The following is a 14,471-nucleotide window of genomic DNA, read 5'->3' as shown; positions in this document are numbered from 1 at the left end:
ATAAATCACCATCATAAAAAGAAGAAAAAGAGAAGAAAAAGACAAAAACGCCGAGACCCAAGGTAGAAGTAAAAAAGTTACACGGTAACCTTCAAAACAACGACACTGCAAATGCTCAAGAGATGAAAAACGCCGGAGTTGTCGCGCTTGATACAGTAGAAAATGAAGGAAAGAACGCCGTGGAAAAAAAGAGTATAGACAGATTTTGCTCGTTTATTGAGACCAAAGACAGCCACAAGGTGTGAATTCAAGTGAGTCACGGGACACAAGGCCGGAGGCGTCCTGGCTGAGATCCCGGTAGCTCTTGCCATCGTAAGGACGAGATCGGTGAACCGTGTTCGTGTTCTCGACGATGACGATCTCGACCGGCTGCGTAGTGATTGGGTCGAACTGGGGCGAAATCTTGCCGCGATGGTCCATCTGATACTTGAAACACCTGGCTGGGTCGCTGTTTGCTGTGCGGCGCTCGAACATTCTGACTAGCTTCGGGTAAGGTGACAAGGGGGCATTTGGCATTTCGTCCAGGTCAAAGTTGCCATAGCTCGAGTCGCCAGTAGCAGAGGATGTGCGAGTTGGAACCGGCGACGTCGTGACAGTCGAGGCGGTTGAGCTTGTCGATGTGTTTTGGCCTGGGTAGATCAGAACTTCGAGCACCGTCTGCGGCCAGGTACAGATCCACATGCAATCGCCAGGTTGGGCGTGGTAACTCTGCTTGTTGAATTTAGACTTTGAGTTGAAAGTGGCAGGCTGGAGTCCGGGTAACCAGCGCTTTTGTGTGAGGGGTGGAGAGAGGTCACTGTCCCGCACAATAACAGTCTTTTCGTAGGAAACAGACGTCCACCAGGCAGGGCCGGGCCCGTCCTTGTCAAAGCTGTCGTTGACGAGCCTCAGCTTCACAGGATCCTTAATGAAAGGAGGCTGAGTGCCCCATATCAACTGGGACTGGGTGTTATTGATGGGTCTGAGCGTCATGTTGTATCGCTCAGTAGAAGGTCGATTCACGTCGAGGAGAAGATCGAGTTGATAGAAGCGGAAGGGCATGTTGCAACTCCAGGCCGGCAGCTGGCTTGTATCGTTGAGGCACATTCTGCTAGCGCGGCCACCATCCAATTGAGGCAGCGAAAAAGCGCCGACAGGCAATGGCAAAAGCGCGTTAGGAACCGTTGGCAGTGGCTGGATATCAACAACTGTCGGTGTAGGGTTCTTGTCGGGTAGGGGAGGTGGCGGAGGGGGGTCCGGAGCAGATTTGTTCTTCGAGCCCTTGGTTAGGAGGGTCCCAACAATCGCACCCATCACACTGCCCATGAGAAGGCCAACAAAGACGAGGCAGATGGACCAGTAGGGGATGACACCCCATAGCTTCTTCCTCGCCCTGCGCTGCCATTTGGTCTGGATACGCGGCTCTTTTTCGGAGAAAGACTCGGTGGACGACGGGTCGTCACGGTAGGTGGATACGGTTCTGATGGAATGCCGTGAATGCAGTGAGTTGGTCCGCACCAGGTCATCCTCGGCCGAGGCAAACGGGTTTTCCGGGGTGACATCAGCAGTGCTCTGCGTCTCTGGAACAGCGGCCACGGAAGCGGCTGGCTCGCTACCGGAAGCCTCGTCGTTATCGGCTTGTTGTGCTGGCGTTGGTACAGTGCCGACGACAACAGAAGCACGAGGTCCTGGCTTGGTGGTGAAAGCGACTTCGGGGTATCGAGAGTACGGAGGCAACTCTTCCGTGTGGCCAAGCGGTCCCAGCAGGTCGCCAATATCCTCGCCGTCAGGTCCAATTTGTCGTTCATATGGTGCGGCCAGTCCGGTAAAACCGACGGGTATAGCTTGCTGAGTGGCCTCGACAGGTGCGGCTGCGGTGCCTTGAGTATACAGCGTGTATGGGTGAGTGGGGCCACGAGGACCAGTATATGAGGACGGGCGATTGCCACGAACACTTCGATCAGTAGCGTTACTGGCGGTCCTTTGGGGGTACATGCCGTATTGATGAGCAGGATTCGACGGGCCGCGGTATGGGGCCTCTACTGGCAGCGGCGGAACGCCGTTTCCACCCGTCTGGCTCGCGTTGGTGGCATTGGAGCCATCGGCACGGATAGCGAGGGAATCGTGAGGCCGCGGGGCCTTGGCGACGCTGGAAGGGCGATGATTCCATTTCGAAAAGGACGGATTGACGGCTTGGGGCGGCGGCAGCAACTGGCCGAGAGAAGGAGGCGCTGGGCGTCGAAAGGTCGGGTTCGGAACGGGGCCAGATGGTCGAAAGCCATCAGGGATGGCGGCGCTGGCAATCAAATCATAATCCTCCTCGTCCATGGACGATACAGTCGATGCTGCGGAGGCGGTACTGGACGTCGAGGATGATCGTTGCCGGCGGCTGCCAGCGGAGGCACGGCGAGAGTTGTCCATGGCGGGCAGTATCAGAGGCGGCAATTAAGGGGCGGACGGCGGGATCGATGATTGAATTCGGATGTCGTGAGGCGGACTGCAGCCCTCACCCGGAGCGAGGAGGATGGCAGTCACGCTGGCGTAACCCACGGACTCGCTGGCTGGGCGAGTCTGGGCAGAGCCAGGCCTGGGAGGGAGCGAAGAGCAGAAATGTTATCGCGGGCGGGTTGTTTGTCGACGATGGAAATGGCAGAATGTCGTCGAGAAGTAGAAGGCCGCAGCAGACTAGAATGGGGCGATGATGGAGGAATCGATGCGGCGGGAAAGAGTCAAAAGACTCTGCGAGGAGGACTCTGGGCGGCCGACTGTGATGATCAGGAGTGGTTGGCACGGAACTTGACACGGGGGATCGAGAGGCTGAGCCAACCAGACCTGGGGGGGGGGGCAGACAGCGAGAGAGAGCCAAAGAGCGTGTGGCCCTGGGAGGGAAAACCGGCGAGGGGGGACGTGTGGGCGGAGCACTTGCAGCAGCGGCGCCGCCTGCCAGCCAGCCAAAGAGTGGGCCTGGAGTGTCTTGGGTGGTGCTTGGGTTACGGTTGGGGCTTTTTGCAGAGGCTGCAGAGGCTGCTAGCGCTGCAGCCAGCGCCGGGCTAGCGGGCTCTGCAGGCCCTGCGGCGGCGCTGTGGCACTGTGGTTTTGGGGTTTTCGGCGACTGGCCTGCCCTGAAAGAGGACCGCCCAGGCCCAAGGCGCGCCCACAAGGAGCCCACCCACAGGGCCAGGTTATGGCGCTGGGCGCTGTCCTGTCATTGGGTGCGGCGGAACAGGCAAAGGTTTCGCGTGCGCCCAGGGCTGCGCTGCACTCTAAAATAGTCTAGGTGTGTCTCAGGTATTGGGTACTCTCAGCGCCCACCAAGCGGGGGGGCCTCGGCTGGGTTGCATTTTCCGACCAGAGCTGCAAAAGCCACCACGGCCACGTCCAAGACCATCCGGATACCCCATCGACAAACCCACCGACGTCCATGTACTGTGTACCTCCGTCTTGGCGTACTGAGTCGAACGTCGCAGCATCCAGCCCGCCCGCCCAGAGTGCAACTATGTCAATAACCTTTCTGGCTGGCTGGGCCGGCTGGGCTTGCGCATCATGCAACTACCTAGTACCATTTCAGAAGGCCGTTTTGCTCAGTCTTTTTTTGTTTGGCGCCAGCATCAACAAGCCACAAAATTCGCTCAAACTTGCTTTTCAAGCAGAGGCCTGTCCCGAATTCCGGCATGCGACCGGGCTGGTTATCTCTCGTATTTTCCCTCGTTACGCGATGGACTGCAAGACCATGACTTGCTGCAACGGCCATGCCCGCCGTTGCGAAATGGGCCTGTGCTTGAACCAAACGAAATAGTCTGACGGAATGGGCCGGGAGCGGGCACTCATCATTCAACATCGTCGACTAGAGTGCTGACTGGGCACCATATCGTCCCTCCGCTGACCATGCAGAAACAGTGTCAGCACCTTGCTTGGAGTGCGCGCGCACATGTGCCGCTGCGCAACGACGCACCTTCTCGGCACAGAAGTGATTGGCGCTTTCTCGGTTGCTTGAAACGAAAAACGGCAAGCCACCGATGCAGGATCTCGCTGATCAGCTACTCTGCGCTGTTTATTTACTTTCTCTTCTCGTCCCGCAGCGCACAGTGTCCGGCACTGTCCTCGCACTCACTCTAAGCGCGATGCACACGTTTGACAACAAAGGCCTGCTCACATGAAGACAGTTCCCGGTCTTGATACATTCAATCATAGCTCATTCACGCTGATATTACCAGGTTCGAATTCCTGCGATAGTGCAGCTCACAGGTGAAAGCTATACTTGGTCCTTAGGAACCTCTATGAGAAGGGGTCGCTTGAAAATCAAGCTCTGTAAACGATGTCCTAACGGAACCAAGCAAACACCATGTATCCAGTTGCAGATACTGGGCTTCTCATTAAGTCTTCAGTCGAAATAGCGCTACGTGCTGAAGAACACCTCAACCACGAGCATTCTTGTGTTCGCGGGTACTCCTTGCACAAAACAGCGTTCCTGCATTTCTCAAGTTCCGAAGTGCCCCGCAAGGTGGGTGATTTAGAGTTGATTGAATGGGCATTTTCCCAAACTGTTTTCATGCACTTTACCTACAGTTTTCGTCCAGCACCAGGATCACCAGTGTGCCCTTCGTTGATGTGATTTGAAGTACCTTGACACCACCAACTCGACCCTCATACAGAAACCCGTACGAACAGAAACCATGCGTTCATCTCGCCGAGCATCTTTCCGACGGCCAATATGCCCCATCTCGTTATTACCGAGTGAGTGGATCATCGAAGCTTACTATTAAGCGGCAAACCTTAACGGCCTACCAATTGTGATTTTCAGCTATCGCCAGTCGACGGCTAGAGTTGGCTATTGCTGTAAAACAAAGTACAGCAGCGAACGAACGAACTCCGTATTGAATTCGTACCCCAAGACTGCTGCATCTCATCAGTGTATTGGGAGTTCCATATGCTGCTTGTTTCAATCTCGTGGCAAGACCAGAAACCCCACTGCCCGCTCTCTCCGTCAGCCTAGTTGCAGCCGCCCCCATCATCGACACGAAACCTACCGAGTTATACCTTGCCAGTAATATTTGCAGAGCAAAACTGTTTCCGAATTGCAGAGTCGGATGTTCCTTCTTTTTTCCTCCCTCCTCCAGCTCGATCCAGCAGCCGCTTCATCTCTGGCTGCGAGGCCCGCGAAACGTGAATCGCCCGCCTCCAGAGCAAAAAGGAAAAGCCGGGGGGTTCGTAACGAGACGGCAACTCGGCACTCCTTTGATCGCCCGTTCCTCCTCTTTGACACCCCAAAGACTAGTTTGAAATCTGCCTCAATGCCGCCGTGGCTTGACGCTGGCCAAAAGAAGAATGCGAGGCCCCCGCAACGCTGTCCGGGTTTCCCAGGGGGTTGGTCTTGACTGCTGAGACGCAAGGATCTCTTGACATTTGCGCTACCTTTCGCCTCACACCAGTTTGACCAGGAAAACCTTTAACTTGATCTCAATTCTGCAAAAGAAAATAGAGATATCCCACACTCTATGCATACGACTTCTTTCTTACACTGCGAATGCTCCATTGAATGAGGAATGCCAAAAAAAAAAAAAAAAAAAAGGGATCAGGGTAGGTTACGTCACCTTTCTAATCTCCGTCTATGAATAGCTGGCTGGCGTTTCAGGTTGTGCGACCCACAGACTTACTCCAGAGTCCACGAACTCACAGCAGCAAATGTTTCGGGCTACAGCTGGACGGTCATCTGTTTCGCTGGTGCTTTCGTTCGATCATCGTACAAATTGTGTCAGCTCCTCAAACTCGAGTCAAGGTTCCCTTTCGCGTGGCAGCAACGACCCTTTTGAATAGATGTAACGCCAGCGACGGCCCGGAGCCGCCTTGTCATCGGCCCACCCGGCCAGCATCGTCCGCCAAGAATTATCTATGCAGCAGCAGGACTGATTTTGCGGTTGGCATGATGGAAGACCTCCCCAATCTTGACTTTACTCATCTAAGCGGACTCGTTTGCAGTTATTTAGCGGCCTATGAGGGTGGAAACATGCTCCGTAAGTCCAGAAAAAGCGCACGCTGTCAGGCGACCGCCCGCCCACGCGGCACAGAGCGCCTTGTACCTGTGTAACCGGCCAACCTGTCCCGCTGTCTAGAGCACACATTTCTCCGCGACTGTGCGACCGAAGGGAAGAGCAGAAGAATGGGGGGAAATTCTGCCTGTTGCCCGGAATCAGGCGGTGTTGGCTTTTGCCCCTCGTGAATGGCGTTGTACCGCCGCAAACGCAGGCACTATGACAGGCGCCTGCACCACCGAGAGTCACTGCCGCCGCATTCTTGTCCTCAGTCACTGTGATGCAGGTTCATGCCCGTATCAGCGACGCCGCAGTTCGTTGGCCCTCGAGGTGGTTCAACTTGCCCGAGTGCCACGGCGCGAACGCATGAATTTGTGTAAAACCACACCGCGTACTCGAAGTGTGGTGATTCACTGCTCTGCCCTGCCAGCCAACGCCCGGTATTGTGCCGCCCTTTACTGGCCCGCGAAGCTGTTTTGTTTGCCCTCTTTGTAGTAAGCGCTTGCATAACTGTCCGAGACGCCGTGTATCACTGCTTTACAGTCCTCTCGGACGTGCTTTGTGTTGGAGGCTAGGTGACTGCGACCGGTCAGTGTATGGCGACGGCAGCTTTTATTCTGTATCACTGCGCCGACAACATAAATATCGTCGCGATACACCCTTGATTTCTATCCTTTGTACTCCGCAACTCGCATGTCTTGGTTCCCTCAGCAGAGCGCACATGACAAACAGCTTTCTCAAACCGCCTCTACATCTCATAGCCCAATTCGAGTCTCGCGCCCTTTGCAATGCCTCTTGACAAGTCGGGCGCGCTCTTGGTGGTGGCCGGGGATCAGAATACATGGATGGAGGCATACAGCTCCATGCGACGTGGAGGTAAAATAACCCGCCACATGAAGTTGCCAAAGACACCGAGCAAGGCGCTCAAATTCCTGGCGTACAGCGCCGGAGCGCCTCGTGGGACAACATCCATTCGGAAGTCGAGCAAGATACGCCCAGAGGACATGTGGTGGGACGGAGCGCACGTGAAATATCAAGAGAGCGATCCTCGCATTCTCTGGGTTGGTTCGAAGACGCCTGAAGTGGAAGATGATGATGATGAAGACGACGACGACGGCAATGATGATTATGGCAACTACTGCGGCTGCGGGCATCCACCTGGGAGCAACTACTGCGGAGGGTGCGCAACGCCGTACCTCGGATGGGAAAGCCACAGCCCCGACTACTGGCACGACAGCTACGGCCACAACTACGACTACTACGGCCACTACAACGCACCGCAAGTGCCCTGCCAGGAGATGTCATACTCGATGCCGGCCGGCTATCCGCTGCCAGAGGACAAACGCGGGCGGCGCTTCACTCGGATGGCCTCGCCGCCGCCGCGCGGCGACGACCCCGACGAACACTTTGTCTGGCAGGCGGGAGACTACGGACCCGTGCGCTACAGCGCGCCTCGGATGCTGCCCCTGTGCGAGGATCCGTGGAAGAGGCCCAGCGGCGTGGACAGGTATCGATGTGGGTGAGGGGGGTGTACAGCGGAGGGGAGACCAGAGGGAGCGAATGATGATTGGAAGAGAAAGGAACTGACAGGATTTAGAAATGAATGAAACAGGCGGTGTCGACACATGGAAGGGGAATACAATGTAGATACATGGTGGCGGGCTGGAAGAGGATCATCTGTTTCGATACCAGTACAATATAAATGTAAAGCGATTAATTGATAGGATAGAGGGGTGGCATAAACGTGAATGCAATCTAAATACATGGTGGGTTGTGAATTGGATGCATGGACTGAGTGTAGGAATGAGATTACAATGCAGGTACTTGATTGTCAACTGAGTGAGTAGAGTATTTGCATGAATAAGTATGCGATGCAATTCGTGATGGTTATTTACCTACTTAACAGTACCTAGGTTGCGTGGATAGGAAGAAGATGTGAAGACATGGGTTGAAGAATTAGTTGCACGGTAAGTTGAGCATGGAACGGCGCGGCAAGAGATGACTCTTTTCGGCCAGCACAACTGTATGTTCCTGGCAAGGCAGATTCCAGAACAACGAACCACAGTTCGGCGGACACCGCGCCAACCGTTTAACTTGTTAGATTGAAATTACAATTTCCATTCTTGGAACGGCGTGACGGTGACTCCTTGACCGGTTGAGGCTCAGCGGCGCGCCTTTTCGAGTCTCGTGCCACCTGGCCATTCTGCATGCCAGGGCCGATAGCAACTTGTTTTTTTACTTGTCTTCGCTAGGGAAAAACTTACCGCAGAGTCTCGCTGCGCCATTTCCCCGAGGCTCCATGAAGAAATCATTTACAGGACTAACAGTTGCGCTCGCATTCAACAACCCGACAGGTGCCGGAGCTGCAGCCACGGATCGGCGCGCCATGGTGCACTCTATGCCGCGGCGCGCGGACCAGTAGAATGCAAGGTTTTGCTTCCCCGTAGTTGCATGACACAACCCAGCCCTACTGGCAAGTGTATTGCTTGCAAGGCGCGGTGGCGGGTTCCTTGGCACGGCGACGCCTTTGCTGGCAGGCGGCAACGTGCCGTCACGCCCTTGTGCCAAAGAAAGGGACCAAAAGGGGACAGCATTCTCGGCAGCCTGAAAATCGGCCTTGTGCCTTTTTGGGGGCTAGAAAGGGCGGACAATGGCAGTTCGCCGCCGCTAAAACGGGGAAAGCTGGATTTGCTGCATGGATGGATGGATGGATGGATGGATGCATCGCCACCACGAGGCGCAGCTGTACATGATCAGATGGAGGGTGTGGTGTAGGTGTGACGCAACCGAGTCTGTCTGTCAGACCAAGGGACAGAAATTGAGCAAAATGTAGAGAAATTCGGTCTGCTGGGGGAGACAACTGCAAACTCATATCGGATGCAATACAGACTCCTCTCCATTTTACCACATTTGGTGAGATTTTATCTGCACGTCCAGCTTGTACAATTCCGTGTACAAAACTTCCTCATTCGTCCGTCAACTGCCTACGGCTATCGGCGCTAGCACGGGGCTGCCGTGACTCAATCGGCAACGCTCCGTTTTTAACACCTTTGCCGTGCTTTCTAGTGGACGGCTGGGGTCTTTAGCGGCTGCACGGCAGCTAGAATTTTGCGTCAGCCACACCGTCTTCGCGTCGTTTTTTCCCTGCCGTCTGCACACGACTCTGTGCAGGCCGCCAATTCACTTGTGAACGACCAGGATGGTTAGGCAACAACACCAACCTTACACCCCCCCCCCCCCCCCCACCACCTCAGTAGACGTCGGTGTACAATGGTAGATCAATCTTCATCCCAATCCCATATATACCCTCTCGTTCCCCCTCATTCTCTTTTCATATTCCCTTTCCTCGTAAACCTCTTCATCTCCTCCAATTAGCAGCAACTGACGCTGCCTGGGTTAGGCAGCCTCCAGACGTCCCTCCAGCTAGCACACCACAGACGTCGCATTCCCAAAGGTACAGCACCAACCACCATGGATCCTTTACAAGCTGCTCAGGATGCCATGGCCGGCAATGCCAACGACAACTCGGGCATCCCCTCGCCTCAGTATGCACTCCTCAACTACTTCTTCCCGGGCTACTCCTTCCTCATCTCGACCCTCAACACCACCCTCGGCGCCGACTTTAACCGGTACTTGCCCTTCATCATTGCCGGCGTCGCCGTCGTCTTTTCCTGGCGCTACGTCTACGACACCGTCATGAATTTCGTCGAGGCGAGCTTCATGTCCTCCTTCACCGTCCACACCGACGACGAGACGTACAACATCCTCATGTGGTGGATGACCCGCCAGCCCTTTTGCCACAAGACGCGCAACTTTGTCGTCAACACGTCCGTCTACTCGCGCAGCGACTACCTCTACCGCTCGCACGACGACAGCGACGACGACGCCGGCGACGACATCGAAGCCAGCCGCGACGCCTCGTCGGCGGTAGGTGACGACACTGCGCTGTCGTCCAACCGCGGCAAGCATGTCCTCCACTACACGCCCTCAGCCGGTACGCACTGGTTCTGGTACAAGGGCGTCCCGCTGCGCTTCTCGCGCCGCCAGACAAAGGACAAGATCAGCCTGCGCAGCCCCAGCGAGCAGGAGGAGCTGTGCGTGTCCTGCCTCGGCCGCAACCCGACCGTCCTGAAGCAGCTGCTCGCCGAGGCTCGCGTGCTCTACCTCCGCAAGGACGACCGCAAGACTATCATCTACCGCGCCACCAGCTCCGTCTCGTCCTACGGCACCGACAGCTACTGGCAGCGCTGCATGTCCCGCCCCAACCGCGACTTCTCCACCGTCATTCTCCCCGACAAGGTCAAAAAGGACCTCATTGCCGATGCCGGCGACTACCTCGAGCCCGCTACGCGCCGCTGGTACGCCAATCGCGGCATCCCGTACCGACGAGGCTACCTTCTCTACGGCCCACCCGGCACGGGCAAGAGCTCTCTCAGCGTGGCTCTCGCGGGCTACTTTCGCATGAAGATTTACATTGTCAGCCTGAGCTCGCTGACGGCGACCGAGGAGAACTTGGCTTCGCTCTTTGCCGAGCTTCCCACCAACTGCATTGTTCTTCTCGAAGACATTGACACCGCTGGTCTGTCCAAGACTCGCGAGAAAAAGGAAGACGATGACAAGCAGGGCAGCGACAGCACGCCGCCTGCCCAGGGCCAGCTCTCCCTCTCTGCGCTTCTCAACATCCTCGACGGCGTTGCCGCGCAGGAGGGTCGCGTTCTCATCATGACCACCAACCACCTCGAGAGTCTCGACAAGGCCCTCATCCGCCCCGGCCGCGTCGACATGATTATCCCCTTCCAGCTCGCCGACGCCGACATGAGTGAGTCCATCTTCAAGGCCATCTACACGCCCTTTGACGGCGAGCTCGCCGAAGCCGGCGGCGGCGCCCCGACCACGGACAAGGGCAAGAAAACGCTCATCAACGAGGTTGCTGTCCTCGCCAAGGAGTTTGGCCGTCGCGTGCCGGCGGGCGAGTTTAGCCCTGCCGAGATACAGGGCCTGCTCCTGCGGCATAAGCGCTCCGCGCAGACGGCGGTCGATGCTGTCGAGGATTGGGTGGTGCAGATGCGGGTCGACAAGAAGGACAAGGCCGAGAAGGAGCTAAAGGAAAAGGAAGAAAAGAAGCAAAAGGAAAAGGAGAAGAAGGAAAAAGATGAGAAAGAAAAGAAGAAGAAGAAGTCGAAAAAGGCAAAGAAGGATGAGGGGGGGAAGAAGAAGAAGGGAAAAAAGGACGAAAAGGAGGAATCAGAAGAGGAGGATGAGGATGGCTCCGATGATGAGGGCGAAGATGAGGAGGGAGAGGATGAGAAGAACGAAGAGAAGGATGAGGGCGAACAGAAAAAGGGAAAGAAGCAAAAAGATGAAAAGACCAAGGCTGAGCCCAAAAGGGAGCAAGTGCAGCAATTAAAGCACGACAGCAAAGGGTCTTCTGATTCGGGGTATGCCACCCCTTAGATCACAGCATTGCATAGTAACGGCGTTTGTCTTTTCAGCCACAATATATATACATGAATTACACAGACTTCTACACCCCACGACATGTACAAGCTGCTCTTATTGTGCTGCCAGCCTACAACTATATTCCGCCGCGGCCTTGCCCGCCCTTCTCCCAAAGACCGTCCCCGACGTCAGTCCGCTACCGCCAGGATAGTTGCCGTGGAACAGCCCGCCCAGCATCTCGCCCACGCAGTACACGCCAGGAATCAGCGTGCCGCGGCCGTTGACGAGCTGCGCCGTCTCAGGGTCCACGCGTAGGCCGCCAAAGGTAAAGGTGATGCCGCACGTCACCTTGACAGCCAGAAACGGCGGCTCGTCAATGGCCAGCGCCCAGTTGGACTTGGGCAGCGCGAGGTGCCTGCCTGTCGACAGGCCGTCTTTGACGGCGGGATCCCAGGCCGTCGCTGCCGCATCTGCGGGTCGTGCGTAGACGGCGTCGTTGTACTCACGAATGGTCGCGAGAAAGGCAGTTTTGTCTGTGAGACCACAAGTGGCGCACAGAGTGGCAAGCTCCTCGAGCGTGTTGGCTTCGAGTCGCTCAGCGCGTTCAGCGCGGTACTCTTCGTCGCGCAGCCATCCGCTCGTCCGCGCATCCCAGATTTGAAAGGCTGCGTGGCCGGGCTGTTGGAGAATGGCGCGACCGAATTTAGCATAGTTGTAGTTGCGTAAGTCTTCGCCTTCATCCACAAAGCGCTTGCCGTGAATATTGAGCATCAGGCCTAGGGGATAGCCCGACTTGGTGTATTCGTTCGACGCCAGGCGATCTCCCTGACTAGGGTCAGCATTCGTCGCATCCCAGGCGACGGAGTGACAGCCCGCCCAGTCGCCCACGGCCTGCGCGCCAAGTGAATTCTGCGCGAGCTGGAAGCAATCGCCAGTATTGTACGGCGTGCCGCGCACGGCGGCCCTTTCCCAGCCTGGGCCGAGGAAGCGGCTGCGCATCTCCGGGTTAGCTTCGAAGCCGCCAGCCGCCAGTATCACTGCGCCGGCTGTGATATCCGACTCTTTTCCATCATTTCTGACGCAGACCGTGACATGCTTGCCATCTGGTGCATGCTGTAGAGAAATAAGCTCCGTGGCCAAATACACATCTATTCCCTGCTTGCGAGCTGCGGCCCGGTGGTCTTCGATTAGGCTTTTACCGCCATTCAGCGTCTTCAAACATAGACCACCCCAGAACTTGAGCTTGCCGTCCACTTCGTACGCCTGGCGATTGATCGACAGCGAGAATCGAATGCCACTGGCAGCGAGCCACTTGACTGCCGCGTTGGACTCGGACACTAAAGCGTGAGAGAGGGCCGGGTCGGACTTATCCTCGCAAACACGACGGATATCGTTGAGAAAATCATCTTTCGTGTATGGGGCGAGTTCAATCTTGGCGGCTTGCTCCTCTGACACGTTGCCCACTAGTGGGAGGACATCTTTCAGCCCATCATGCGCAATTCGGTATGCGCCAGCCGTGAAGTAAGAATTGCCGCCTGCCCATTCTTCAGGGCATTTGTCTATCAAGACAACTTTTTTGGCCCCTGCTTGACTGGCAGAGAGTGCTGCAGAGAAGCCTGCGTTGCCACTGCCGATAACGAGCACATCGCAACTTGCGGGGACGGACATGATGTCAGATTTTAAGGAATGGCTGAGCTGACGGCCCTCTTTGATCAACGGAGACAAAAGATTTAATCGCGCAAGCTTCGAAACAACGCACAACAATCAAGACCTCCACAATGGAGCATTTGTTAAAGCCAGTGGAGAGGTCATGACGTTGCACATGAGATGATCTGGTGAAGTGCTCGGGTCTAGGGTGGCCAGGAGTAGCGCACGCCGACCCAAGCTCCGATTGTGCGCCGAGCCACAAGCGAACCAACCCGTCCAGGCAAATCGCTGCCGACCACCATTTATTCATATTCTTGTCATGATCCTTGCGGTAACTTGTGAGTTGGTTATGACTTTCCTACGTTCGCAAGTTCCATCAGGGATGCAGTTGTTTTCAAGTTCTTGCCCCTGCGGCCTTACCCTGTGTTCGGGAGCCGATCCGATCAAGGACGCGAACACGAGCGCTAAAATTGAGCCCGGCTCCGTATGAGACCCGACCGGCGCCGGGTTCAATGTGCGATTTCGAAACGGGTGAGACGAGCTCGCGTATGATGCGACTCAAGTGTGATCCAGATATGCGACTTGTAACGCGGCCGGCATCGCAATAGATGCAGCGTCCTAGTAACTGCAACCTGATAAATACGACATTGAGGAGACAATCACCGAGAATCAGACAACAAGGCCGGCGTAATTGAATCGTAAGAATGCACAGCCCCAGAGGCTTCATCGGTAGGCGCTCGGAGGGCCGCAGCACGCATACTTTGGTATTGATTGCATCAATGTGGTGTTACTGGATCCAATGGTGGCAGAGGTGTACCGTATCACGAGACTGTAGCTTGTACTGGGCGCGGCTCTTCTACGTGTTTCCAATTTGGCGCGATAGGACCGAGGTGTTTGGCGGCTGAAGGTTTGTTTTCACAGCCGTCCTGGCAACCTGGATAATATAACCCTTCTAATTCGCTACTCAAACAACAAGGCCGCATGACAACGGTGCGCGATGCATTGTGGTGCGTCAAATCGTGGCGTGCCGAGCATTGCCAACTGGCAGGCATACTTTGCTTGCAGATTGAGGCAGCCCGTGTCCACACCTCTACCCGTTCGGCGTGCGATGGTAAGTGGACAGCGGTCTCCAAAATATGCCGTGATACATAGAGAGAACACTGGGCGCCGATGGGAGATTCAAGCGTCGTTACTCGAAAGCACCTTCTGGAAGAGCGCAATCGCATGCTGTGAGGCTCAAGGGCAGCTGGCGAGGCTGGCACTGGCCAAACGCTGAGGGGACCCTCTTTGCGCAAAAAGGGTCTGCCAGCTAAGCCTATCCGAGACAAGGCTCAGCGCCAAACTGGAACCAGACAATTTTTCTTGGTGCAGCCATCG

General features: G+C 55.8%; 4 protein-coding genes across 4 annotated transcripts; 2 read left to right on the top strand and 2 right to left on the bottom strand.

Annotated features, from left to right (window-relative positions):
- Positions 1–213: 213 nt before the first annotated feature.
- LMH87_000555 (uncharacterized protein) lies at positions 214–2,400 on the bottom strand (the record flags this gene model as incomplete). Its single annotated transcript, XM_056198479.1, has 1 exon — positions 214–2,400. One exon carries the CDS (start codon positions 2,398–2,400, stop codon positions 214–216), a length of 2,187 nt encoding a protein of 728 aa, XP_056055425.1.
- Positions 2,401–6,796: 4,396 nt separating this feature from the next.
- LMH87_000554 (uncharacterized protein) lies at positions 6,797–7,531 on the top strand (the record flags this gene model as incomplete). Its single annotated transcript, XM_056198478.1, has 1 exon — positions 6,797–7,531. One exon carries the CDS (start codon positions 6,797–6,799, stop codon positions 7,529–7,531), a length of 735 nt encoding a protein of 244 aa, XP_056055424.1.
- Positions 7,532–9,479: 1,948 nt separating this feature from the next.
- LMH87_000553 (uncharacterized protein) lies at positions 9,480–11,462 on the top strand (the record flags this gene model as incomplete). The annotated part of the gene is made up of 1 exon (XM_056198477.1): positions 9,480–11,462. One exon carries the CDS (start codon positions 9,480–9,482, stop codon positions 11,460–11,462), a length of 1,983 nt encoding a protein of 660 aa, XP_056055423.1.
- A 99-nt stretch (positions 11,463–11,561) lies between these two features.
- On the bottom strand, positions 11,562–13,115 carry LMH87_000552 (uncharacterized protein; the record flags this gene model as incomplete). Its single annotated transcript, XM_056198476.1, has 1 exon — positions 11,562–13,115. One exon carries the CDS (start codon positions 13,113–13,115, stop codon positions 11,562–11,564), a length of 1,554 nt encoding a protein of 517 aa, XP_056055422.1.
- Between the last annotated feature and the right edge of the window lie 1,356 nt (positions 13,116–14,471).

Source organism: Akanthomyces muscarius, chromosome 6, assembly GCF_028009165.1.
Source record: "Akanthomyces muscarius strain Ve6 chromosome 6, whole genome shotgun sequence".
NCBI lineage: Eukaryota > Fungi > Ascomycota > Sordariomycetes > Hypocreales > Cordycipitaceae > Akanthomyces > Akanthomyces muscarius.
The sequence above is the reverse complement of the archived record's forward strand: the minus strand, read 5'-3'. Positions and strand labels throughout refer to the sequence as shown.